Consider the following 26,195-nt stretch of genomic DNA (forward strand, 5'->3'; position numbering starts at 1 on the left):
TCAATAGTAGAGAAATACTGCTTGATTTTGAGTGTCAGCACTTACGGACTGAAATGTGCAGAAAAGCACAGTAGGCTTGCCAAATAAACAGTATGACAAATGTGTAAGAACAGAAATTTGAATAAGCTAAAATAAGAGAAAGTAAAAAGAGGCTAATATAACTAATAGTACAAAATAATAAAAATCAAAATAAAATGGAAAAAATAAAGTTAACAGTATTAACTAAATGTAAAGGCACAGACCATGATACTAAGTTAAAAATTAAATTCAATTATATGTGATTTACAAGAAACACTCCCACAATACAACAACAAAGAAAGGTTAAAACAAGGCACTGGATAAGAAGACATCAGGCATATGGAAACAAAAAGAAAACAGGATTGGAAATAGTCATATAAAACGAAATGGAATCTAAATCTAAGTAGAAGGAAAGGGCTCTAAAAACACAATTTAAATCATGGTATGAATCAGGCTGGATGGCTCATGCCTGTAGTCCCAGCTACTCCAAAGACTGAGGCAAAAGGATCACTTGAACCCAGGAGTTTAAGGCCAGCCTGGGCAACATGGCAGGCACTCTCACAAACAACAACAACAACAACAAAACATTGTATGTATGAATGACAAATGGCACAACTTAAGAAGAACTTATAATAGTTCTAATCTTGCATGTATCAAACAGCATTACAACTAAACACATAAAGCAAAAACCATTTAAATTTGTAAGAAGAATTTTAATATACGTCAATCAGAATTTGATCAATCCAGTAGATGAAAAAGTAATCAAAAACAGAGAGGGTGTAAATAATTAAAAATTTTAACTCAAAAGATAAAAATTTGCTTTATTTAAGGAGATAATTGAATTTTTTATTATTTATGAAACTTTAAAAAATTGATCATGACCTTCACAACATAAAAGTACATTAATATATTCTAAAAAGTAGTGAAAGTATAGGCATATACTTTTATCTTAACAAAATAAAATTAGAAATAGTAATCAAAGATGATCATAAAAGGTAACTGCCTGATGATATAGCATGGTTCTCAATAGCCCTTGGTCAAAGAGGAAATTAAAAATAAAAGTTCAAGCTATGTGGAAAACAAAGGAAAAGGATAATACTTTATGTCAAGATCTATAAGACATGGCTAAAGCTGTACTCAATGAAAAATATATAATCTTAATGATCATTATTTTTCAATTAGACCATAAACAAAGGGAATAAACAATCTTCTTGAGGAGTTATAAAAGTAGAAAAGAACAAACCCAGAGAGAGTAGAAGAAATTAGTGATATTTTAATTTAAAATAATGACTATAAAACAATTGCAGAAGTGATAAATAAAACAGCTCATTCTTTGAAAAGATCAATAAAATTGATATAATCTTTATACATATGACTAGTAAAACCAAGGAAAGAAAAAGGATATAAATCATCAGTAATAAAGGGTAGAACCATATAAATAGATGTGATTAAAATAATTATAATTTTTTCAGACAAATCTATGATATCAAATTTGAAAATCTAAAGATAATGTATGATTTCCTAATAAAGCAGAAATTAACAAATTAACCCAAGAAATAGAAAAATTGACTCAACCAATCATTACAAGTAAGATTGGAAATGTGGTTATAGACTACCATTAAAGAAGGAACCAGGAGCACAAAATTTCAAATTTTAGTTCTATCTAACCTTTTTTTTTTTAAAGGAGGGGGGAGTATGATATTTCTTTTTTATTTTATTTTAATTTTTTAAGAGAGAGTGAGAGAGGGGAGAGAGAGAGAGAGAGAATTTTTAATATTTATTTTTTAGTTCTCGGCAGACACAACATCTTTGTTGGTATGTGGTGCTGAGGATCGAACCTGGGCCGCACGCATGCCAGGCAAGCGCGCTACCGCTTGAGCCACATCCCCAGCCCTCTATCTAACCTTTAAAGAGAGATAATACTAATATTATTTAAACTCAGCAGGAAAAGACAGGGAAAATTTGAACATTCACTAATGAACTGTATGGAGCTAGCAAACCTAAGACCAAAACCAGTAAAAAAAAAAATGATACACAAAAAAATGAACAAATATAAATAGCAAATAGAAAAAGACAAAATAAAATATTTTTGAAAGTATAAAACATACAAACAAATAGAACCTAGAAATATGGCAAGAAAAAAATTATACTATGACCTGATAGGGATTGATTCACAAAGGCAAAATAGTAAAACAGCAGAAATTCTATCAATATAATTCATTACATAAAAAAGTTAATGTAGAAAAAATATATGATCTTGTCAATAGATATTGAAAAGCCATTAGATAAAAAAAATCTGTAGCTAATCCTAATATATATTAATAGAAATAGAATGGAATAACTTAAATATTGAAAGGACCTTTACCCAACAATCAGCAGCAACCCTCATTCTAACCATGAAAAGTCAAAGTCATTTCCATTAAAAGCAGGAACAAGTCAATGTTGCCTACAACCTCCACTTTTATTCAACAGTAATTTTTGAGATTATAGCTATTGTAATAATAAAATAAATAATTAGCATAAAATTATGGAAAGATAAAAATAATTTCTTTTTACAATTGATACGATTGTATTCATCTAAAACACAAGGGACTATTTAAAATTAGAAAGTGAATGAGCAAATTATAAGAAGTGTTGGGACATAAGACAAACAACAAAAAACTAATAGCTTTCTTCTGGTCTTGCAAGGTTTTGGAGAGTATAACACTGTAGCACTTGTGAGCTAACATTGTTCTTTTATTTCTTTTGCTTAAAAGGATATGAATTACTAGTGAGTGGGATATCAAGCCAGCCCATGAATTAACTCCATCAATTGCTAGTCCAATCAATTATCTGAATGTCAACGTCCCTTCAATATTTATTTCATTTTTTAATTATATGAATTTCTCCACTGGTACCCAAATCTATTTTATAGATTTAAATCTCATCCACTTTTTAAATAAAAATGCTAATTTATTTTTTAAGTGTCCACCAAAATGTCTAATTCATAGTGCTCAAGCCTTCTAGATCTGATAGTTCATTCCATACCTCAAAAAAGACCAATTTCTTATCTGTGGTTCCAAGGCACAATTGACAATATTCATATAACCCTCCTATTTGGAAGACTGTATTGACCAGCAGACATTCAAATGTTCAAATACACAAATTATATCTTTCATTGTCACATGTCCCGGGAAACATGAAGATTGCTTTCAGTGATGTGTTGTCACTAAGCTATCCATTAAACTACCTTTTACAAATTATGGCATTTTCATAGCCCAAAGTGCATTTCATTTATCCACTTGGTATTTTAATAACTGTAATAAATGCATAGCACAGCGGATTATGGGTATTGCTACAAAGCACTATTAATTCCATCTTTTATAAAACAGATTCTGTCATACAGAACTTCACTAACAGTACTCAGTGCATTATACCTCAAAGATAACAAACAGAGCAATGTTTTCATTTACAAAGAATAATAATATTTTGTAAATAACTCATGGCTTATGGCATATGAAAAGTCCTGCAGAAAGTGTAGGAGAGGATGACACATTCAATGTTTGGGACTAGGAAAAAGAAGTAACATTTATCTCTAATTGATGCTATAAACAAGTATATAATAAAATCATTAGAAGAGGTATTCCTGTGTGCTTACACACACACACACACACACACACACACACACACACACCTTTTAAAAAACTTGAAAAAATATTTTTAAATACTTTTAAAATCTTAGGTGGGAAATACTTATCTAAGTATTAAAAACCTAGAAACTGTAAGGGGAAAAGCTGAGTGATATGACCACCTTAAAATGTAAATAATCTACAAAGAAAGACCCTATGAACAAAGTTAAGTGAGGTAAGAAATGCATGGAAAGATACACATAATAAATTGTAAGTGAAAAAAAAGTTGCAAAATATAAACTGTGAGTTCATATTATTTCTAAGAATGCATATATAATAATTATTTGTGTTTGTATACACAGAGAAATCATCTGACTGGTAATAGTAGGTAACTCTGTAAAGATGTTTGGGAAGAAGCCAATTTTTATATTTTACTCTCTGTATTCCTCTTTTTTAGTTTTCAGTAAGCGGTGTTACTTCGAGAAGATCACAATATAAATCACTGTAAAAAATTAACTGTGGGGGCTGGGATTGTGGCTCAGTGATAGCGTGCTCACCTAGCATGCATGAGGCATTGGGTTCAAACCTCAGCACCACATTAAAAAAAATAAAGACAATAAAGTCCATCAACAACTAAAAAATAAAATAAAATAAAAAATAAATAAATAAACTCTGAGTTCTGGTAAATCCCAAAACTGTCTCAGTGTGTAGTCAAATGCTTAATTTGGTGTAAAATCTTATCCTCTAATGTCCAGGAGTTATATCATCTTCTTTCCTCAATGCTAACTTTTCCCTAAGTTGAAGTAAGTATATCTGAAACTATAATCAGCAGTTAAAAACAGCTGAAAAACAATTCCAGGATCTTACTAATACTATATTATAACATAATAATATCCAACAAAACAAATATGATTACACAGATCTGGCATATATTTATAAGCATTAACAAGTTATGACATTCATAATTAAAATGTTTACGATTATATCAAAGAAAAGCAAACAGAATTGATGGATTTCATAGCTGACATTGTACAATTCAATACTTCCATTTTTGACTATCTATTATATGGAATAACTTAAGAGGTGATGATTAATGATGATAAACAACAATTGATTATAAAAAATCATTTTCCAAGACATTTTGAATAGGCTAAAAAATTATAAAATATTTTTAGATTGTTTCTTTGAGTCAGTCTTCTGTATATTTCATCTTTTCTAATATCAAAAGATAATCCATTTGAATAATTTTAAATGATGGAAGAAAATTAAAATTTTTCTTTATTGGATTCATTTCATTAGGTCTGGATTTTCATTATAGCTTATTGAAAGAAGGCCACAAGAAATGAGCATGAACAAAGTTAAAATCCAATTTTAACAAACAGAAGAATGAAATTTGGAAAAATTAGATGACAATTTTCCTCAGGTTTCAAAATTTTATAGCAATATATTATTTATAATTTCAAAAAATCCAGGAAAAGGGGAGACACATAGGGGGGAAAGCTTTGCAAATATTAAGGTCTTCTGACCTAAGAGTATATGTCTCTCAGGAAACACAGGTGGAAAGTTCCACAACATTGGTCTGAGCAAAGATTTTTTTGACAAGACCCCCAAAGTACAGGAAACAAAAGGAAAAATAGATAAAAGAAATATCAAACTAAAAGTTTTCTATACAGCAAAGGAAACATCCAACAGACTAAAAAGAAAAACCTACAATAGGGGAGAAAATATTTGCAAGCTATTCATCCAACAAGGGATTAATATGCAGGATATAAGAGGAACTCAAACAATTCAGCAGTAAAAAATTAAATAAGTTGATTCAAAAAGCAGGCAAATAATCTGAATAGACATTTTTTTTTTCAAAAGAAGACATAAAATAGCAAACAAGTATGTGAAAAACATTCAACATCACTAATTATCAGGAAAATTCAAATTAAAGCTATGAGATACTGCTTTATACCTATACTTGTTAGAATGAAAATTGTCAAAAAGATGAAAGATAAAAGTATTGACGAGGATGTGGAGAAAAGAGAATCTTTGCACACTGTGAAAATGTAAGTTAGCACAAAAATTTGGAAAACAGTATGTTCTTAAAAACCAAAAATAGAATCACTATATAATCCAGCAGTCACACTCCTGGGTAGACTACACATCTGAAGGAAGTGCAATCAGTATTTCAAAGAGACACATACACATGCATATCCATTGCAACATTATTCAAAATAGTCAAGATATGGAAACAACCTAAGTACTCATTAAGAGAAGAATGGATAGATAAAATGTGGTGTGTATACACAATGGAATAGTATTCAGCATTTAAAGAGAAGCAAATTCTGTCCATTGCAACAACATGAAGGAATCTACAGAATATTTTCCTTAGTGAAACAAGTCAGGCACAGAAAAACAAAAATGTATCTCACAAGTGTAATATAAAAATGTCAAATTTATAGAAGTAGAGTGTGTGGAATGGTGGTCTGAGAGGTATTGCACTAAATAGTAACTATCATTAATAATAATGTGATGTATATTTTAATATTGCTAAAAGAGTAGATTCTAATTGTTCTCACTACAACAAAATCATCAGTATGTGAATTAATGTACACATAAATTAGACTACCTTAATCATTCCACAATGCAATACTTTCATGATTAATATTGTATCTCATAAATATATACTATTTATCAACCAAAAATAAAATTAATTTTTTAAAGAGAGAATTTTTTTAATATTTATTTTTTAGTTTTCGGCAGACACAACATCTTTGTTTGTATGTGGTGCTGAGGATCAAACCCGAGCTGCACACATGCCAAGCGAGCGCGCTACTGCTTGAGCCACATCCCCAGCCCATAAAATTAATTTTTAAAGAAGAATAAATTGCATTGCTTAACAAAAAGGAGTATACATCTCAAACTGTCTGATAACCAATTTGGTCATACATATTAATATTCATAAAAGTACCACCCACTGATGCTCTGCTTCTATTATAAGAGCATCTAAGTAGACAAAAGATACCACTATATCAGAGGAGAAGTACTGTATTTCAGCAACAAGTCAGTTCTCATAGCAGAGAAGGACACACCAGGATCTCTTACTTTGTCGGTATCAGCATCTATCTAAATTGGCTAAGTTCCCTGAGCACTAAGGAAAAAGCCTTCTATGACAATTTGGATTCTGATGTAAATGGATCTTAGGGAGGGAATGTTCTAAAAAGCAAACACTAAGAATCTGATCTGCTTGATAAATCTATTTCTTACAGAACCATAAATCATCATCAATAAGAAACCCCATTTCACTTGATAGCATGTTATGTCCTCCAGAAGCTTAGAAAGGCTCAATAATTGAGGAGGCTCTGTGCCCAAACAAAGCCCCTCCTGTAACAGCTCCTCTCACTTTTTAAGATGTTAATGGTCAACAGGGTCAGAGAGTGACACTCAGCCCACTCTCAAAGAGAAGTGGAATTACATTTGCATGAATCTGTCAGGATAAAGGCATCTCTGCAGTAGGTCTTCCTTCTCTCCCTTCCCCTCTACCTCCTATTCCTCTCCTCAAACACACACATTGCCCCAAGCCCTTAACACAAGGCCTGAGAAGGCCCCAATGCAGAAGGTGAAGCATGGAGGTACACTACTCTGTGAAGTCAATATCCCTTATCCTTCTTATACCACAACCTCAGGCAAAGCACGCCAGGACTCCACAAAAGCCCAGAGACAGCTCTAGGTAAAAGGTAAGGAGAGTCAGAGTTTAAACACAGAAAACCTGCAGCCTGGGATGTGATGTAAACTTAATGCAAAAAGCTAGCAATGAAAATAGTCATTATCACTGTTTTAAAAGCCATTCTCAAGGGAACAAAGCAAAACCAAAGAGAGTCATACGCATAAAATTTGCCTGAATCACATCAATTTGCCAAACCTACACTTGGAATCTCTTTTGAAACAAGGCAGGTAAAATATGAACATTCAAAAAAGACAGCCTGTTTCCTGAGCCTTGAAATATTATTATTTGGGTTACAATTTATAACAAACTGAAATACATCGTTGTAAAATTGCCTTTGGACATATTTTGGACTGAAATAGACCCTAAACTGCTAGATGAGAAGAAACCAAAATATCAGGATATGCACTGAATTTTCAGTATTGTCTCTAAAGGGGGCGGGCACTGCCTCCTCCCTGTCCCCATGAGCTGCCACAATCACAGTCACAATTCTAGAACTCTGCCCTTCCCAAAATAATTGAGTGACAACCTCCTAAGTGAAACATTAGGACAACTGGGTGTCCTGCCCCACATCTCTTTCACCCAGCACTTTCCCAAAGAGCAAGTTTCTTAGTCTAGATCATAGTAGGCGTAGGACAGCAAAAGTACATGCAAACCACTGAGAGGGCTACCAAACTAAGACTAGTTCCTTCTCAGTCTCTGTTCTGTTCAACAAGGGTTCCAAAAGTCTTGGCATCCAGTCACACCCAGGGTCACCTTATGAAATGACAATTATTATTCTCTATTAAATGCCCACTGGCACATGGCATGGTGCCATGGAAATTAAGTGGTCACCCCAAAAGACACAGAAGCACAGAGAGAATACCAACAACTGTCTCCTAGGAGGAGGAAAACAGACAAAACAAGGGAGAGAGAGCAAAGAAGAATGAAAAGGAACATGGAGGGAGAGAAAAGGAGTAGATTGACAAACTCAGGCATGTGCCTGTCACACTGTGGCTTTCTATTCCACGAATTAACCTCCCCTTCACCCCTAGCAAAAACTTGGTGCCTCAAGTTCAATAAGGATTGATCTGAATATTTTTCAGGTGTTCAAGCTATATATTGGTTAGGAGACAGTTTGCACTTATTGTGTCTATGTTCTCAAGCATCACCAATGAATATTTATTTTTTATATGAAAAAATTTAAGTCAGGACCAGAAATTTTACATACAGTAAAACCAATTTTATGTAAAGAATATATGTCTTTGCATAATAAAAGTATGTGAAAGGTTATACATTGTTTTAATTCTGTTCCTCTCTCCAGTTATCACAGCCCCTTACACAGTTCTTTTTGCAGCCTTCTGCTCTTTGTACCTTCTCTATGGGGGATCCTATCTACTCCATGTTCCCAATTATCACCTCTCTCTAATGATTCTCAAATACTAAATTGCAACCCATCCTTCCCCTCTGAAAGCCAGATCAACACATTCAAATTAAAATATGGCATCTTTATCTGAATGTCACTCAGATACCTCAAACTCAATTTATCTAAAATGGCTTCTCTACTGGCCCCAATCTCTTCCTCTCATATAATAATTGTACCATGAAGCTGGGTGTATGTTGATGCAAGCCTATAATCTCAGTGGCTCAGAGGCTGAGGTAGGAGGATCACAATTTCAAAGCCAGCCTTGGCAACTTAGGGAAACCCTAAGCAAATTAGCATGACCCTGTCTCAAAACAGAAATTTTTTATAATTATTATTTTTTTAAAAAGTAGCTGAAGATGTGGCTTTGTAATTAAGTGCTCCTGTGTTGAAAAACAAACACACAAACAATAGGAGCTAGAAAAGTGTTCATTCCCTTTTCCTTTACCCCACCCTTAAAACTGGTATCAAGAGACGCCATATGTATGTGATTTGGTGGGGTCACCATATCCAACAATTTTAAGCCAACTATTCCCTGGTCCTTTCATCTACTATAGACATTAGAGTGCACATATGGAAACCTGGAGCTAAAACTGGATCACAACCAAAGAATTTCAACCTTTCCTGGTCTCACATATAAAGCAGGATAGTATCCCCAAGCCAACTAGGAATATATTATGGAGGCTGGTGAAATCATGTCTGAGGAAACACCTTGAGTCCTTAGAAAAAAGCAAAAACTTTTTTCCTTTGAGAAGTTATTTTAAGAGTTGCCTTGCATGAATGACAGAACTCTACACAGTAATCACTTAATAAATGTTAACCTTTATTGTTATTGTTTATTAAATGACACTGAAACATGGCAGAATGCCCCAGCAAAACAAAGGTCAACCAAAAACTATCAGTCCTGCATGTTAGGTACTTAAGGGTACTCACTTTTCTTAACTGCTATGTGCCAGAATAGTGTAGGTACTTAGCATATATTATTACTTCATTTAATCCTCATGATAAGCCTCATTTTCACCACTCACCTATCATTTTGGAAAGGAAACTTCAACCAATCACATTTTCAGTCTAAATCATTTGCACACTCAGTACACATTCAAATCAATCGCCTGCTTCATTCCCAATACTTTCCTTTTTTTCAAAAATTTCCTAAAAATTAATATTCATTTTATTTAAAAAAGAATAGATGAATAAAAGTAAAAAAAAGTAAAGATCACTCATTATCCTTCCACCCAAAGATAACTATTGTTACTATTTGGAAATATATGATTCCAGAGATTTTAGTGTGTTTTTAAAACATGATTTAATATCCCCCTCACTCCAGCAAAATGGAATGAATACTGCTATCTAACTTATCTTTCTCACTTAACAATGAATGATGAATATCTTTTCTGGAAAAATAGTATTCCACTAGCATATTTATCATATCCTACTGGGTGACCATTCCTTAACTTATTTGAAGAATCCAGTGTGACAGACATGTTGTCTCCAATTTTTACTACCTTAAACAGTGTTGAAATGAACATCCTTATACATGTAATCTTTGGACAATTATTAAATCACTAACTTTGGATAAATGGTTTACATATTTTAAGGCTTATGATATGAATTACCAAATGGCCACCACTAGGATTTGTTAGGGTCCGTTTTGCCACACCCTCACTGACACTGCACAGGAGAGAGGGGTTCATTTATGTGGATTCCAATATTTTTTTAGCCAGAAATATTTAGTGGCTCTCAGCGTCCAGTGAGATAAAATTGAAACAGCTTTCTACAACTGTCTTCACCTAACTTTCCTCATTTATTCACTCCTATTGCCCATGCTGTCCACTGCAAGCAGGCTGCTCTCCGACTATCATAGGAAGAAGGTTCCTACCTCAATGCCTTTCTCACACCATTCTCTCCTGGATTCTGTAACATCCTAACCACCATACCCTATCCAGGGCTCATTTACAAATCCATCTCCTCCATGAAACTTTAGCTGACTGGCATATCCCACGAATCCTTTGCCTCCTCTGTGCTCTGAGGGCACACATCTGACAATGAGTGTCTGCTCTGGATATCCTCAGTTATATTTTGGTTTGTATGTTTCTTATCTCTCCAACTAGATTATAAACCAAAGGACAAGAATCATTTCTTTCTTTCTTCTTTCTTTTTTCTTTCCAGCATTAACACATAACTTTATTGATGATACACAAATGAAATCATTGCAAATGACCAAAAGGAGCTTACTCATGACGAATTGGTTCACTGTCACTTACATAGAGGAAATAGTAAAAAATACTTCAATCTAGGCAGCGAGATAAAAAGCAACAAACATGTTTTCAGAACAAGTAGTGATATTCATTTATCCAGCTTAAACCTGAAGACCAACTTGGTTAAATATCAGCATTGATGATACAATATGGTATTCGTTAAAATTGGCAGCTGAAAGGATTCCTTTACCATATAAACAAGGTGGAGAAAAGGAATAGTTTACAATGTGTGTTGCTTCTAAACTACAAAGTCAAGAAATTATTCCTGGCTCTTTGGGAACATATGCTCGGTCAGTTTGGCCATGAATTTTCCAACTTTTACTTTCACCAAAAAATCATGATGACTTTCTATTCCCAGAACCTTATCAGCACACACTTGAAATTCTTTTAAAAAGAAAAATAGTGACCCTTCACCGAATTGAATCTGAGTAGATTCATTTTCTTCCCATTTAAAATTGTCATTTACATTCTCAAGAATGACCAGAAGTTTAAGAATAACCTCTTTGTTCTCTTTCTTATTAAAGAGGGAACCCAGTGAAGATGGCACTTGGGCCCTGAGCAATTCTCTAGTCATAGCTGGATTTTCAGCCAAATTCAAAAGGAGTTTCAAAACCTGAAGTTTAGTTTCTTCATTTCCCGCTGAAAATAAACGGAAAAAATCCGAAATGGAATTAGCAAGCATGTGCTGATACTCATTAGTAACAGTCATATTCGTAAGCAATCTTAGTCCAGCCAGCTGCACAGATGAGTTCAAGCGAGAAGTGATTGTGTCATCACACACTTGATTCATGTATATCTTAAGCCTGCGCTGATTTTCAGTATTCACACTCAAGTTATTTAGGACAATTAAAGCCTTTTCCTTAACGATGGGATCCCGAGTATTAAGAATCTTTGCAACAATTGGGAGACCACCCAGATCACGAATAATATCTCTGTTAAATGCATAAGCAGCATTGTTACCCAGAGCAATTAAAGCTGCTTCAAGAATATAAGGCTTTTCAGACATCTCAACCAAACAAAGAACTTTTTGTAGCTCTTGAGGGGACAAAACAGTATCATCTGAATTAGGGGAAGCCCGTTTCTGGACAGCTCGACGTGCTCGGGTAGCCCTGGCCCTTGCCCTGGCTCTAGCTCTGGTTCCAGCCTCTGTCCCAATCCGGGCCCAAGGTGGGTACCACACTATACTCTTGCTCTCATTACTTTCATCATCATCATCAGACCAGTCATTATACCTGGCCCCAGAACAGTCCCCAGAATCATCCACATCCCCAGAGCTACCCTCTGCCATTTTCTCCTTGCTCTGTTTTCTTCCCCGGGTCAGTCTATAAATGCAATAGCAGGCGCCAGCCCCAATCACCAGGCCTGCAGTCACCCAGCCTACTTTCCTGGCGTAGCCCATGCAATCGTCCCTGACAACAGCAGGGACCAAGGAACAGAGTAGTCACTCAGGGTAGGGAAAGAGGGTTGTGGGCCTGAGAGCAGGTCTGTAGAGGGTGATCTTCCGTCACTTCAAGACCACAATATCTGATTCTGGAGGTGGACCTGGAGGTGGAAGAAAGAAACAGAGTTTCAATTTCTCTTCTCTTTTTGTTGTCCCATACAAAAAGTTGCACAGAGGAACAGAAGAATGGCAATTGAATGCTCGGTAGGGAATATAGATCATTGACAAAATCTCTACCCACCTCATCATACTGTCTCCCTAACCCCTGCCAGCCCACCCTACCCCAAGTGTAGATAAAGGCAATGAGTCCACAGATTCGGCTGGGGTGTCAGTTACCACAATCTCTGGTATCTCCAGGGAGTAGCACCCTTGAACTAACCTCTTTGAAATAGGCAGTTTGCTCCTTTTTCTCTTGGCTGGGGGTGTGTGCCACGCCCAATAATCTTTCAATCTGCGGAGAGACCAGAGCCAGTAAGAAACGAAGGCTTGAAGGATTGTGCATTTGTCACTTTCCTAAATCACCATCCAGGTTACCAGATATTTTTTAACGTCACTATGCTATCCAAAACATGAAAATGCCTCCCCCTCCCTAGCTTAAAACGCAGGGATGTAAGAAAAATAAAGTAGAATTGGGTGAGCCTGTCCAAGCCGCGGCAGATTTCCAACCCCTCCCCCATTCCAGACAGCCCCCACGCCCACACCGACCTCTACCGATCCTGGGAAACTTCCTCCCTAGCTTCAAACGGTGCCACCTGCTACAGCAGACCTGCAGGATGACAGATCGAAAACATAGGGACTAAGTGCTGTTGAGAGAGAAGGATTATGAGCAAACTACATGATAGGTTTCCTTGCTGTCATTTCCCCCTTTCCCCCTCCCTCCCGCGCGCGCACGCACACACACACACACTCACACACATACATACACACACACACACACACACACACACACACACACACAGCGCACGCCATTTCGCCACAGTCCGGGGAGTGTGAGAAACACATTCAGACTCAGACCTGAACCTAGATTACCTTCTCTGGTTTTCCCCCACCTTCACCCCCGCCCCTCCTAAGGTTCACAGATGGTCTTACCCTCAAATCGACCTTCACCGATCAGGGTTAATTTCCTTCCTCTTCTCTTGTCTGGCGTTGTGCCGTAACCTACGGAAAGACTGGCCACCCAGGAGAGGCTCGGACCCACTAGACACAGTGCGGTGGTCAGGAAGACACAGCTACAGGCAGAAAGACGGGAAACAGCCGTTACTGAGTGCTTGGTGGACGGACCAGTCCCCAGAGAACGAAACTCTCTTAATTCGGAGGCCTGGTTGTGCGAGGCTTTCCAACCCCGTTACCCCTCTCGGGATTCTGCTGACACATCTCGTTGCACCCCACTACTCCCGCCCCCCATGCCCAGCCTTTCCCCTCCAGCACTGTCCTGGTGGACCCGGGGGCAACACCCAGGCCAGAGCTCCCTTTCCGGATTGTGGGCCTTGCCTCCCAGCAGATTCATATCTCCCTATTTCTGGGCTCTTCCCAAACACCCCTCTGCTCACCGTTTCACAGCATCGAAATGGGCCGCAGGCGGGACATATGTCTGAGAGAGCGGGCGGCGAGTGGGAGAGACGACGGAGGAGCCTCAGGACCTGCGACGGTCTCCGCCCTACGCCCTCCACCACCCCCACTTTATGGAATCTACCAGGCACTGACCTGCAAGGATCCGGGACAATTTCCTTCTCCTCCTCTTTCTTTCCTCTGCCTCCGGCCCGCCCGCCCTCAGGGCAATGGGGAGCTGGTACTCAGACGGGAACAACGACCAGGACAAGAAGGACTTCTGCACACGTCAGCTCTTGGTCACGTGAGAGCTACGTCATCCACCAACTCGGGCCCCCAATTTCCCCTCCCACCAGCAGTGCGGCAGAAGAGGGCCCGCCCCCCACTATTCCCTCCCCCATACTAGGCCTTGTTACTCTTTCTTCTCCACTAAATCCCATCTCTCTCTAGTTGTGTTTCCCTTCCTCAGATTATCAAAAAGGGACAGCATCTTCCCCTGGGACTACTGGCCACTTGTGCTTTTTTGAAAAATTGACTCTTCCTTCCCTAAGCTCCTGGGACTGCAGCCTCTCCCTCAACCTCCCCTCCTCCCAGCTATTAATGTCTACCATTTCCTCTGAAATCTAGTCCTAGATCTGAAATGAACAAGCATCAGAAAAGGAAGCCTGGAGTGAAAGTGTGGCTTTTACTTTCTTAATGCTTTGTTATTTTTGTTCTGCCCTTACCCACCTCCAGTCCGCCTTCTTTTATGAGGAAAAAATACTACAAAGCTATTTTCATTTTAGGAAAAATGAAGAGAGTGGAGGTGGGAGAGTGATGTCAGGTGATGGCCTCTAAGTCTCACATTTCTCACTTGGTGGAGAGTGTTAACCACTTCATTCAAAGTAATCTTAATGTCTTTGGGGCCTTAGCACATAACACAAACCTGGATGAATCTGAATGAGCTAATAAGTGTGTCTGAGAATATGTAAATCTTTGATTAGGCCAATCTCTGAATAGAAGAACAACAGACTTCACTTGCATAAATTAGCGAGGAGGAAGCTTTGAGCTCTCAGAAGCCAGTAACAAAAGATTGAGGACAAAACAAATCTGTGTACCCACTATCTGTAAGATAAGAAAGCATGTACACTGACAAAGTGAATGATATACAAAGAACATTACAAAATATACTTGATAACAAACAGAGAATATCTATAAACAAAATAGCTATTAGAGGAACCAAGACAAAGTTGGCTGTACTTGGCGTCTAGTACTTAGTGTGAAACCATTTCACTGGTTTGATGAGCTCAATAATTCACTTGGGATTGAACTTTTCACAAATAGGAAAAGGAATAAAATAATTACATTCTCTCATTGTTTAAGTTAAGTAGGTTTGGTTTCAGTTGCTTGCAACCCAACAAACTTAACAATTACAGAGCACAAAAACAAATAACACAGTACAAAAAGTAACAGCTTTTCTGAACACAAGATCCTTAGTGAAATGTTTCCTAATAGCTTGTGTGTAAGGTTGTCATCTGAGTATGACTTTAAAATCCACAGACAATTTGGAAGTCAATCAAGAGACTGGGGAGTTTGGGAACAAGCAAACCTCCAGTAAAATTCATATGTATATAAATTATGGGAAGCAGTACTGAGACATGATTGAAATTTAGTAAACAGAAGCCAGATCAACAATATAATTCTGAATTTAGAGAAAGATCATGTGCAGCAAAGGGGCTCATTCAACCACAGGATTATGAAAAGGAGAGTCAGAGGAAAGTGTTCCCACCCAGCACTGTCTGGAGGAGAAGGAGTGTTGGCTAAAATGAATGGAATGTTTAGCTTTTCTTGGCAGAATCATCCCCATAATGTGTAAGAATACTTCAAGATCTCTTAGCAGAAAGCCACTTCTTAAGGTGAATGAATGTCCCTGCTCTGATTGTAGGTTCACCAAGCAACCTTCTGGGGTTGTGGCCTCCCAAGTAGTAGCTTGTCTACAGAGAGAAAATGGGCATGTAAGAATGACAGAAACCTCTAGTACCCCTGACAGTTGTATTTCTCAAGAAAAATTAGTTTCCCTTGTGGCCTACTTAACAGGAAAAGAATGCAGAGACCCATGGGTTTGAGCATTCAGATCTAGATTTATATATGTCTCTATAAATGAGAGTCTTTCCTTGACAGATGCATCTGCTTTCAGTGTGCAGACAGAATCAGGATTGGCTCATACAGTGCTGAGGACAAGACCCTGAACTGTAGATGCAACCTTGTAGAATCCTGTCAGGGAAGCCAGGTGGCCTTGGCTCAAAGGAAAACATATGCATTGCCATTTTAAAACTGTACTTTTCTAAAGTTTAGTTAATGTGGAAGTCACAACTAAGACATGCTATAGCAGACAGGCCCCCAGCATCTCAGCCATAGCTAGACAAAAGGTTAATATCCAAAAGAGTGAAAGGGCTTCTACAAATCAACAACAATATTTGAAACAATTTACATTTCTCTCTGGAAAAGAAAGGAAATGCATTTTACATTTTACATACCCTACATTTCCCTAGCAAACGGATGCACTCTGTGACTAAAACAGACCAAACTAAAATATGAATCTTGAGCAGAGAGATAAAATACTTAAAATTTATGGATTTATGGTATCCTGAAAATATCGTCTAGCATTCTCCTTTCTTTTTTTAAATTTTTTATTTGTTCTTTTTAGTTATATATGACAGAATACATACATGGTGTATATATCAAACATATATGGAGTATAACTTCCCATTTTGTGGTTGTACATGTTGTGGAGTTACACTGGTTGTGTATTCCTATATGAACATAGGAAAGTTATGTCAGATTCACTCTACTGCCTTTCCCATTCCCATCTCCCCTCCCACATTTCCTCCTATCTCTACCCATCAGAGTTGACTCTAGTCTTCAAACTTCCTTCCTTATATTTTACTTGCAATCACACTACCTTAACTAAGAGATAATACAAAAAGAAATATATTTTTTCAAGGTAATGACGTTCTAGAGGTTTGTTGTTGTTGTTGTTTAACCCTCTACAATTCCATTTAATGTTACCATCCAGTGATCCATTTTTTGTTATTGCTTTCAGGTACTTTGTAAGTTATATATCACATGTGGCCACACACTGACATAAGCCAAAATGTTTCTTTTGGCAGTGACATCACAGAGTCTTTTGCTGGTTCAAGAACTTTTAACAGGCATATCCTGAGGATTCACTTAAGCATTTTCCTATTTTGCTTTTAAGATGGAATGTCAAGCACATGACATGTCTTTAAATATACCGATGTTGGTGAGCTTATAATGAAGACCATGTTAATTTTTAAATAACTAGTCCCCAGATTCCATTGTAGGAATTCTGGATTGAAGTGACAAAGAAGTAAAAGAATCGAAAGGGTTATAATGTCCATGGGGATTTAGAGAGGGAGTGGATTCAAATCATGAAAGGTCTGAAAGAGAATGGCGGTGTTGGGTAATACACTGGAATAATTGGAGGATACACCAAAGCCAGGAGAGGTAGGAGTGAAGTTTTGTCCTTGAAGCCAGGCTAAATGTTGCGAAAATGAATCTGTGTTACAGAACCATGTGTAGGACAGACACCAAGGCATCCATGTTTGTTAAACTTTACATATGCCTTAACTGTTTCTAATATATACATTTAAAAAAACAAAAGTCACTTGTGTAGGTACTCGCAGCCAAAAACTGATGGGAAGTTGAATCTAAGTATTCTGCTTGTAAAGTTTCAGAAATAGAATTCACTCGTTTTCGAGAAATAAAGTGTCACAAAAGAACAGTGTCGGGGGATGATGTTGAAACAAATGAGGTAGAGATTTAGAGAGATGGAAGTATAATATTAGTGAGGAGTTTGGATTATAAACATTTGGGGAAGATGGGGAAGACAGGAAAGTCAGGACATGTTCCTAACTTCTAATATTTGCCAGCAAGGCATTATGAGCTCCCTGGCTCACCTCCCAAAAGGGCCTCTTGCACACCAGGCCCTCCAGCTGGGATGTCATATTTCAACATTCTAAGAGGCTGCCTGGAGGGTCTATATTTAGAGTATGACTCTCCAGTAGAGACAGGTGGGTATCCGAGGACTAACTTCTACATACTTTGTCCCTGAGTTTGGGGATTATTCTGAGGGTCTTGGGCAGGTGGTACAGTGAAGTTGTTACAAGGCAAGGAGTGAAAAGACCTTTCTCCTGGCCACTGTTTAGGATCTGATACTTTATCCTTAAATTTGTGAGGGGGAAAATGGCATGGGCAGCTGGGGTGCCGCAGTGATTCAGTCTTCCACAGACCCTCACCACCATTGCCAGTGGAGAATGATAAACACTGGTCAATGCTGTGGTGACAATATAGGGATGACAGATCCCAGAGACATCTCACTACTGTCATGATGGAATGAAAATTCCACCTGTTAAGTCTCATTTTTATCAATGGGATAATTCTCTAATTTCTGAATGATTTATGGGTTACATCATGAAACTTCAGAATAGATTTTAAACAATGTCCTTTAAATGAAAAGCAGGCTAATCTGTGAAGTTACTGATTTGTAAAGTTCATCTGAAGTCATAAAATTTGCCTAAAGTTGGGGTCTTTATAAAAGCTGTCCTTTGAAGCCATAGTGAAAGTTATTCAGCAGCCTTCTACAAGATCTCAAGAGCCTGACATCTAATAATATGAATTCAGCGAGGAGGAAGATATGGATGGTGGTTCACTCATCTAAAATGGTCACAATCAGAACACTGACCTTCTCATTCATTTATTTGTCAATTTATAAATCATACTGAAAGCCCTGGAGACTGGTCTCATTTGTAAAGATGTGTTTTTAAACTTTAATATGGTGTTTTAAAGCTATAATTTAGAAGAAAATACTTTCAATGTAGAACAAATTAACTTTGCCAATTCAATGAGGACCTCTTCTTAACTGGAAAATCTTGCCTATGTTACATATCTTTAAAAATAAGATTATGATTGTTTTTTTCTGCAAATGGAAATAGCTTTATTGTATGTTCTTATTAAAAAACAGCATAGCATGATTCAATTATAAAAGGAGGGACAATACAGAACATAAATGGATCAAAATATTAATAAAAACCTCACTACTACCTGGGCTTCTTGTATTGCTCTTCCTCAGCCAATTTTGATGCCGAGACTGAACACAGAAAGGAACAGAAATTAAGGAAGGTGTTGCAGGAGTTTCACAGCCAAGGAAAGGATGACACAGTTCTCCAAGAAGTGTAAGGAAGGGCAGGGAAGACCCAGAAAAGAGGCTGCCCCTAACTGTACAGAAAGTCAAAATCAAACACCAGAGAGATGGGGTCACTTCTGGTTTCTGGAGTTTTATAGAGGGCCCAGTCTGGGGCAGGCTAGCGCCTGCCGCACTGCTTGTGGGAGTGGAAATTGGGGGCCAGAGCTCGCTGGTGACGTGGCTTTCACGTGACTAAGAGCCGCCTAGAGCAGAAGTCCTGCTAGTCGCCTCAGTCTGGGTACCAACCCCCTATTACTCTGCAGGCGTTTGAAGGAAGAAGGAAACTAGCTTGGACCGTGAAGGTTGGTGCGAGGGTTGGCGCTGCTTGGAAGGAGATGGGGGTGGGAGAAGATCGAGAGCTCTGCGGGTCCAAGTTCGGGCTGATGGAGGCTGTGCCCCTTTCTCGCTTACTTTTTAAATGCCTTTCCCCACCCCCATCCCCACCCCACCCCGTGCTCATTTTACTCAAGAGAAGTGGCGGGCTTCGGGTGGGGGTGAGGGGAGTGAACGGCGGATACAGAGAATCCAAAGAAAGAACGGTTCCACAATCCGGGCACCACGTCCCGGTGCTGGTCCGTCCACCAAGTACTCCGTCCCCTCGGTCCCCTGTCTTTTTTCGGGTCTGTAGCTTGCAGCGCAAGTATTGGCGAGAGAAGGAGCAAACTGCTTTGGTGGGAACCTTGCTGGGCGGTGTGAAGGTGGGGGATTAGCCTGGGACCGCGGATGGGGGTGCTGGAGGAAAGGGGCTGGGATCCTTGCGGGCCGGGTCCCAGTCGCCCTCTCCTGGCCCCGTCTTTCTCCACACCCCCTCCCATTTCAGTGCAGGGAAAGGGGTGTGGCGGCCTTTGCTGGGGAAATGGCGGATGATGAGGGGGGCGGGGAAGTCCTTGTTAAGAAAGTCAGAAGGGTGTGAGAAATATTTTAAACTTAAAGGCCCAAAATTCAGAAAAGCGGATATTGGGACCTGTGTGCTCAGTGCAGATTCGTTCGCTACACTTTCAGTTCTCTATTGCCACCTACCTGTCTTTCCATTTGTCCTTCTGCCAGACTCTATTCACCTATCACTGTGGAGGGGACACTGACAAAAGAAGACTGGGAAGAAGAAGGAATTTGTCTGACTTTGGTAGAGGTTGGTTAGAAAACTGCTTGTGAAATTTTGGGGGTGAAGATTTATGTGGTGAAGGAGGAAACTACCTGAGAGTTAGATCTTCTTGCCACCCTCCTAGTTATCATAACCAGAGCCCCATCTCTCACCTTTCTGTGAGGATCCTAAAAGAGAAATGGTGTGTCCTGAGGGTAGATGGGGGAAAACAGAAAAGAACAAGGAAATAGTTCCTAATACCCAACTTTCTCAACAAGGACTCAAACTCAAATCTGCCTGTCTGGAAAGGTACAAACCCAGGCACAGCCCAAAACCCTAAAATACTCTTTCTCACCCACAGATTCATCACAAGAGCTACAGGAGCCTAGGTCAGGCTGAAAATTACTACCCTGCACTATCTCTCACCCTGGCCCTAAAAGTCCTCTTCTATCAGGGGGACCAAAGCCCTCCGGATCCTGCCCCAAGACTGGCACAGACTGAAACATGGGCCGGGCCCGGGAAATGGGTTGGATGGCAGCAGGACTAATGATTGGAGCTGGTGCCTGCTACTGTGTTTACAAACTGACCATAGGAAGAGACAACAGTGACAAATTGGAGGAGGACGACGAAGAAGAATGGGATGATGACCAGGAGCTGGATGAAGAGGAACCCGAAATTTGGTTTGATTTCACAACAATGGCTCGCCCTTGGAGTGAGGATGAGGATTGGACTGAACCTGGGGCCCCAGGTGGCACAGAGGACAGGCACTCAGGGGGTGGCAAGGCCAACAGAGCACACCCAATAAAACAACGGCCATTCCCATATGAACATAAAAATACGTGGAGTGCACAAACCTTTAAAAATGTCAGTTGTATTCTTGACCTCTCCAAGTGTCCTTCTATTCAGGGAAAAAAGTTGTTTGCTGAGCCCAAGGATGCTGTTTTTTCACTTAGCCACAATATCAGGAGTCATTTGGCCAACCTTTCCATCTGTGGAAACACACTCCCCACCCCCCACCCCACTGTGAGGGAGGAAGCTTTGTGTGCCCCAGGTAACTTGAATGCCAGTACTGAAAATCAGGGCCGGATTAAGATGTCCATCAATGAAGTGTGTCAGGAGACTGTGCCACGTAGCTGCAACTCATTTCTGCAGCAGGACGGATTAAATTTGTTAATAAGCATGACAGTTATTAATAACATGCTTGCCAAGTCCGTTTCAGACTTGAAGTTTCCTTTGATACCCGAAAGAAGTGGCTGTGCTAAGGTTCAGGTTTTAGAACCGCTGATGGGTTTGTCTGAAAAGCCACTCTTGGCAGGGGAGTTGCTGGGTGCCCAGATGCTGTTCTCATTCATGTCCCTCTTTATCAGAAGTGCAAACAGAGAGGTTCTCCTGGAAACCCTCACCCCTTAAATAGCCTTCTGGGACAGAATGGGACTGACTCCACACAAACCCTGCTAGGTTTGCAGATATCAAAGAATCTGCAGTGGGTGCTACTGAGGATCCAGCCTTAGGCAGTCACCCCATCACCGGGGGTCACTGGGGCTGGGTGCACGTTCCAGAAGCTAGACTGAAGACCACACTTTTTTTTGGCCAGGCAGGGCTCCCCCCGCAGAGCTTTGGGTAATTCCTTGATTTTGCAGTCTGCAGGCATTGTGCTTTGTAAATTACTCCCTTGCAGCCCTCTTGATGCAGTAAAGGGATCACTGTGGCTCGCCTGCTGCAGATAAGGGACATCAAACTAGAGTACCACCAGTGCTCGCTTGCCTGTGATGGTCTCCCTGCCCGAGAGGGACCGCTTTGCAGAGGCCAGGCCCATCTGGGAGCTCATGCTGAAAATGCATCTGCCGCTGCCTACGTTGAAGTATTTTCCTTTTCTCTTTCTTCGACACCAGCCCACGGATGGCGAACCTGTTCATCCACAAAGTGCACTCCCCTTGTATCCATTGTACTGACTTAACTTCCTCCGCCCAAGTCTGCATCTGTGTGTATCATCAATAAACTTGTGTGCTTTGATTGGCAAAAAGAGAGAGACATGGTCCTTGTCCTTGAGCCTGCAGTTTGCACCAAGAGAAAGGCCTGCATGCACAATAAACGCCAGCTGACCGGGGGGTGGGGGCTGCTCTCTGACAGATGCACACTTGTCAGTGCTCATAGGGGACAGGGGCAGAAAGGGGCGGCTGTGCTCAGCAGAAGCTCCAAGAAGGGAGATGGGGGCAGGGTCGACAGGTGGGGCACAGGGAGGCTGGGAGAATGCTGATGGAATGTTGAGTGAACTGGGAAAGACAGCACTCTCCAAGCAGGACACAGGGGTGCCTGATGCAGAGGAATCCCACAATAAAGGTGATTGTGATTCCTTGACTGCCAGCCTAGAGAGGAAGGCCAGTGTCCTTGGTGTTTGTGCATTGCTTATGGTGGTGGTCGATGGTGGGGATTGTGGTGGGGGCAGTGGGGGAGGCTCCCAGTCACGCATCCATGCACATCCAGTGCATAATTATCACAGTAAAGATTGCCACTTGCCCAGGGCCTACTTGACCTCTCTTTCCCCTGCAAAGCTGCTGTCAGACCTGCTTCCAGCCCTCCTCCCTGTCTTGGGAACCCAAGCACTGCTTCCTGGCAGGGTGAGAGGGTTGTCTACTGCTTCATTTGGGTGAAACTCCTCTCCTCCATGGCTCCCCTTGTATGTCGGGTGGGACCCAGGAAGGGAATAGGGGAGCCCTCCAGGAACTCCCTGTGGGGGTGGTAGGGCAAATGTGAGGGGTGCTTGGTGCAACCAGCCTCGGCCTATCCATCCATCTGGACACACCTCCATACCATCCCTCCAAGGTCCCTGCACCCCTGTGAGGAAAGGAAGTGCCCCTCCGTGCGTGCAGAACCGTGGGTCCAAAGGGCTGGCCAACTCATTCTGCCACACTGTCCCCAACATATCCAGGCCCCTCCCAGGAATCCTCAGTCCCTGTCGCCAAAGTCACATTCTCTGTGGGTTTGTGATGTGCGTGGCAGTGGTCTCCTTCCTCCGAAGCCACAATTTCCCTTGGATGGTGCTGTTTCTGTGCCCTGTGCCCTCTCCCGGAAGGTGTCTCTGAAATGCTGCCGTGGGTCACCGTGCCCTGGCCAGCAGTGGCCTGCCTGCCTGCAGGGTGTTCTGCCTTCTGCCTGCTGTCCTCCACACAGAACTTTGTTTCCTTTTCATTTTTTTCTTTTCCTTTCCACCAGAGTTTGGTTGGGTTCCCGGTGGGTTAGAACTTTGCTGCTTGCACCGTGTGCCCCAAACTCTATGCTGACTTGGGCACCTTCCGGTTCTGCCTACCAACTCTGGGAAGCCCTCCAACTGGGAATGGGGATGCTGCATCTCCTCATCCTGCACCTGGGATGGCCAGCAAGAGACCTGTGGGCACTGCCACACCACACCCCCATGGAGGCTCATCCCCACCCCTGACCGCAGGCCTCCTTGGCTAACCCTGGGGCCCTGTCTTATCTCCCAACAGCAGCTGACAGGACCACCCATTCCTCCCAGGTGAGCCACAGGTAGGCCGGGGCGTCCATTTGACAAGGAGGATTTCCCTGCAGCCTTCATGCTCTTTTCCCAGTCCAGCCTGCCCTGCCAGTGCTGCCTTCAGTGACACCTCCTTGCTCGGCCTCTACTTGCTCCTAGATTCTGCCTCAAATTAGCACGTGCCTCCCCACTCCTCTGCATGCTACCACATCCCAGATGCCCGTTTGTGCATAGTTGTCCCCCATCATCTGGGCACTCTAGGCTTCAAGGCTGTAGCTGACTCCAAACTCAGAGAGGGCCTCGGAGGCTTCCTGCCCATCTCCTGAGCAGCTCTTTCACAGGGAAGCCTGCAGGCATCCAAGTGCCTCCACGTGAGGCCTCGGCCCAAGGCAAAACCTTCCTTGTCCATTTACTGGCACTGCCCTCCCCCAAACACTCCCTGTGTCTGCAGGTGCAGCACTCTGAACTTCCCTCATCCCTTGGCAGTTTATAGGGATGCCAGGTAGGATCCCAGTTCCATGTGGGTTCTGTCTCCTCAGGGAGGCCAGTGGAGGGGAGTGGGGAGCATGCCTGCCACCCAGGGCTGGATCAAGACACTGAGAGGGGGGCGTTCAACTGTGGCCAGAGCACCAGTGCCCCCACCCCATAGGTATAAGCACAATAAAAACAGCCCTGAGCCACCAATCACAAAACTCACCTGTCTGCTTCAACGACAGGACACTGTTTCTGGGCTTTCCTGTGGCAAACACTGGGCAGGCTCACCCATGCTGGGCTTGCCAGGTACTATGAAGGAGGTGCCCTGTCAGGAAGGTGCCGCCCCAGCCTGAGTTGTCTCTTCTATAAATATTGCAACTGCCACCTCAGACTGCCTTCCAGCTCCAGAAGGGGCCCTGGTTTTGCTTCTTATTCATCTCATTAGGACCTTTACATCGGGTGCCCGAAGCCACTGGCTTCCACGCTACCTATCACCTGTGCTTCCCCCTCTCCTGGGGATCCTGTGGTTTGAAGGCCCTCACTCCCACACCCCTGAAAGTGCATGCAATGTTGCAGACATCCAGCTTCAAGGCCCATCCAGTGCCAGGTCCTGCATTCCCACTGGGCCCTATGTGTCACTCTCAAAGCAGTTTCCACCCCACTTTTAAGTGGCACACGTGCACCAGCACACTCATCACACACCAAGTCAACCCCTGTGCCTTAGCATCACGAGGCTGGGCTAACAGGTGGGCAGCTGTGGGCAGGATTTGCTCCTGCCCGCCTTCTAGAATTCACTGATAAGGCCTGGACCGCAGCAGGCCCCTGCCCCAGAGCCCAGCACACCCCTGCAGAAGTTCCAGAGCCCCGCCCCTGCCTGGTGGAAAAAGTGGAAAAAGATGTAATGCATGCATCTTCTCACAGTCTGCCACTCCCCTCCTCTCTTTGCTCATGGCCTCCTTTTCACCCAGGACGTTCATTTACACTGACTGCTTCTGTCTTTGTGGGCAGCTTAGGATGCCACCCCCACACACTCCCTGATTACTAAAAGGGTCTCCTTTATAGCCCCCCAGTGCTTTCATACCTGCCATTTCAAGTTTTGCTTCATGGGTCTGTCTGCTGGGCATTTCCTTTTGGGCAAGGTCTGCAATAATGAAGTGATTTGCCTTCTTTTCCCCGATGGATAACCACTAGTTATCCAGCACCACTGGTTGAGCACTCCATTCCTGGGCCACCATGTAGCACATTGTGGCACCCTCATGCACCCAGCCCAGCAACTCCTCTGTGCCTTCCTGGCACTGAAGTCTCTCTTGAGGCACAGCTCTTTCTCCCAGGAACTCCTAATGGACTTGGGGAGCCTCATCTCCCTGGGTGGCCCCGGGGAGGTGATGTGTGTGTGTTGGTGTGGGGGGGCCTGTGGCTGCCTGTGAGTGGCCCTCATCCCCAGGCCCTGATGGAAATAGCAGTTAAAAAGGTTAATTACCTATTCCCTCACTGTTGTTTCTCTAAAGAGAAGGGAAGTGGAAAAAGATGTAATATTTACACAAAGTTTTCTAGAAATATTTTTTCCAGAACTCTCTTAAAGAACCCTTTACCTTCTTTCATTTTACTCAAATATTTTCTTCCTCCCCCATGTCTTTGTCAGTGAAGTAGCTCAAACTAGTTTTTCTGGTTTATTGCATACTTTTTTTTCAGTCCCTGGCATTGTATCCATTAGTCTAGCCATTGGTATTCTATTGTTCTTTGTTCTAGTATATCTGGATATGGGATGATTTTGAATGACGGGAAGACAATTTGGTGGCTCATGTTATTACCACAAACATGCACTCCAAATAACTGTGTCACATAATCTCTGTGTGAATAAATATTTGAATTTTACAAAGATCAATTGTTAAGGTATGTATTTGTATCAAGAGTTCTT

At 41.3% G+C, this 26,195-nt stretch overlaps 2 protein-coding genes across 4 annotated transcripts; one reads left to right on the forward strand and one right to left on the reverse strand.

The window, feature by feature from the left end:
* Window positions 1–3,657: 3,657 nt before the first annotated feature.
* Window positions 3,658–14,278, reverse strand: ARMCX3 (armadillo repeat containing X-linked 3). 2 transcript variants are annotated; one of them, XM_081276486.1, is made up of 5 exons: window positions 14,141–14,278; window positions 13,526–13,665; window positions 13,142–13,202; window positions 12,816–12,887; window positions 3,658–12,537 (listed from the first exon to the last, which is right to left on the reverse strand). In XM_081276486.1, exon 5 carries the CDS (start codon window positions 12,392–12,394, stop codon window positions 11,255–11,257), a length of 1,140 nt encoding a protein of 379 aa, XP_081132612.1. In that variant the 5' UTR covers window positions 12,395–12,537; window positions 12,816–12,887; window positions 13,142–13,202; window positions 13,526–13,665; window positions 14,141–14,278; the 3' UTR covers window positions 3,658–11,254. The 2 variants fall into 2 exon arrangements, with proteins under 2 accessions (XP_081132612.1, XP_081132613.1); XM_081276487.1 differs by lacking the exon at window positions 14,141–14,278 and adding an exon at window positions 13,987–14,134.
* Window positions 14,279–19,407: 5,129 nt separating this feature from the next.
* ARMCX6 (armadillo repeat containing X-linked 6) lies at window positions 19,408–22,403 on the forward strand. 2 transcript variants are annotated; one of them, XM_081277952.1, is made up of 3 exons: window positions 19,439–19,531; window positions 20,277–20,358; window positions 20,672–22,403. In XM_081277952.1, the coding sequence occupies exon 3, from the start codon at window positions 20,815–20,817 to the stop codon at window positions 21,718–21,720; it is 906 nt and encodes a 301-aa protein (XP_081134078.1). In that variant the 5' UTR covers window positions 19,439–19,531; window positions 20,277–20,358; window positions 20,672–20,814; the 3' UTR covers window positions 21,721–22,403. The 2 variants fall into 2 exon arrangements, with proteins under 2 accessions (XP_081134079.1, XP_081134078.1); XM_081277953.1 differs by lacking the exon at window positions 20,277–20,358 and having other exon boundaries at window positions 19,408–19,531.
* The last annotated feature ends 3,792 nt before the right edge of the window (window positions 22,404–26,195 follow it).

This window comes from Spermophilus citellus (genome assembly GCF_964194105.1).
Source record: "Spermophilus citellus genome assembly, chromosome: X".
NCBI lineage: Eukaryota > Metazoa > Chordata > Mammalia > Rodentia > Sciuridae > Spermophilus > Spermophilus citellus.

Excerpts from the sequence above, each read along its gene's own strand:
- ARMCX3 (XM_081276486.1), bottom strand. The coding sequence starts at position 12,394 with ATGGGCTACGCCAGGAAAGTAGGCTGGGTGACTGCAGGCCTGGTGATT.
- ARMCX6 (XM_081277953.1), top strand. The coding sequence starts at position 20,815 with ATGGGCCGGGCCCGGGAAATGGGTTGGATGGCAGCAGGACTAATGATT.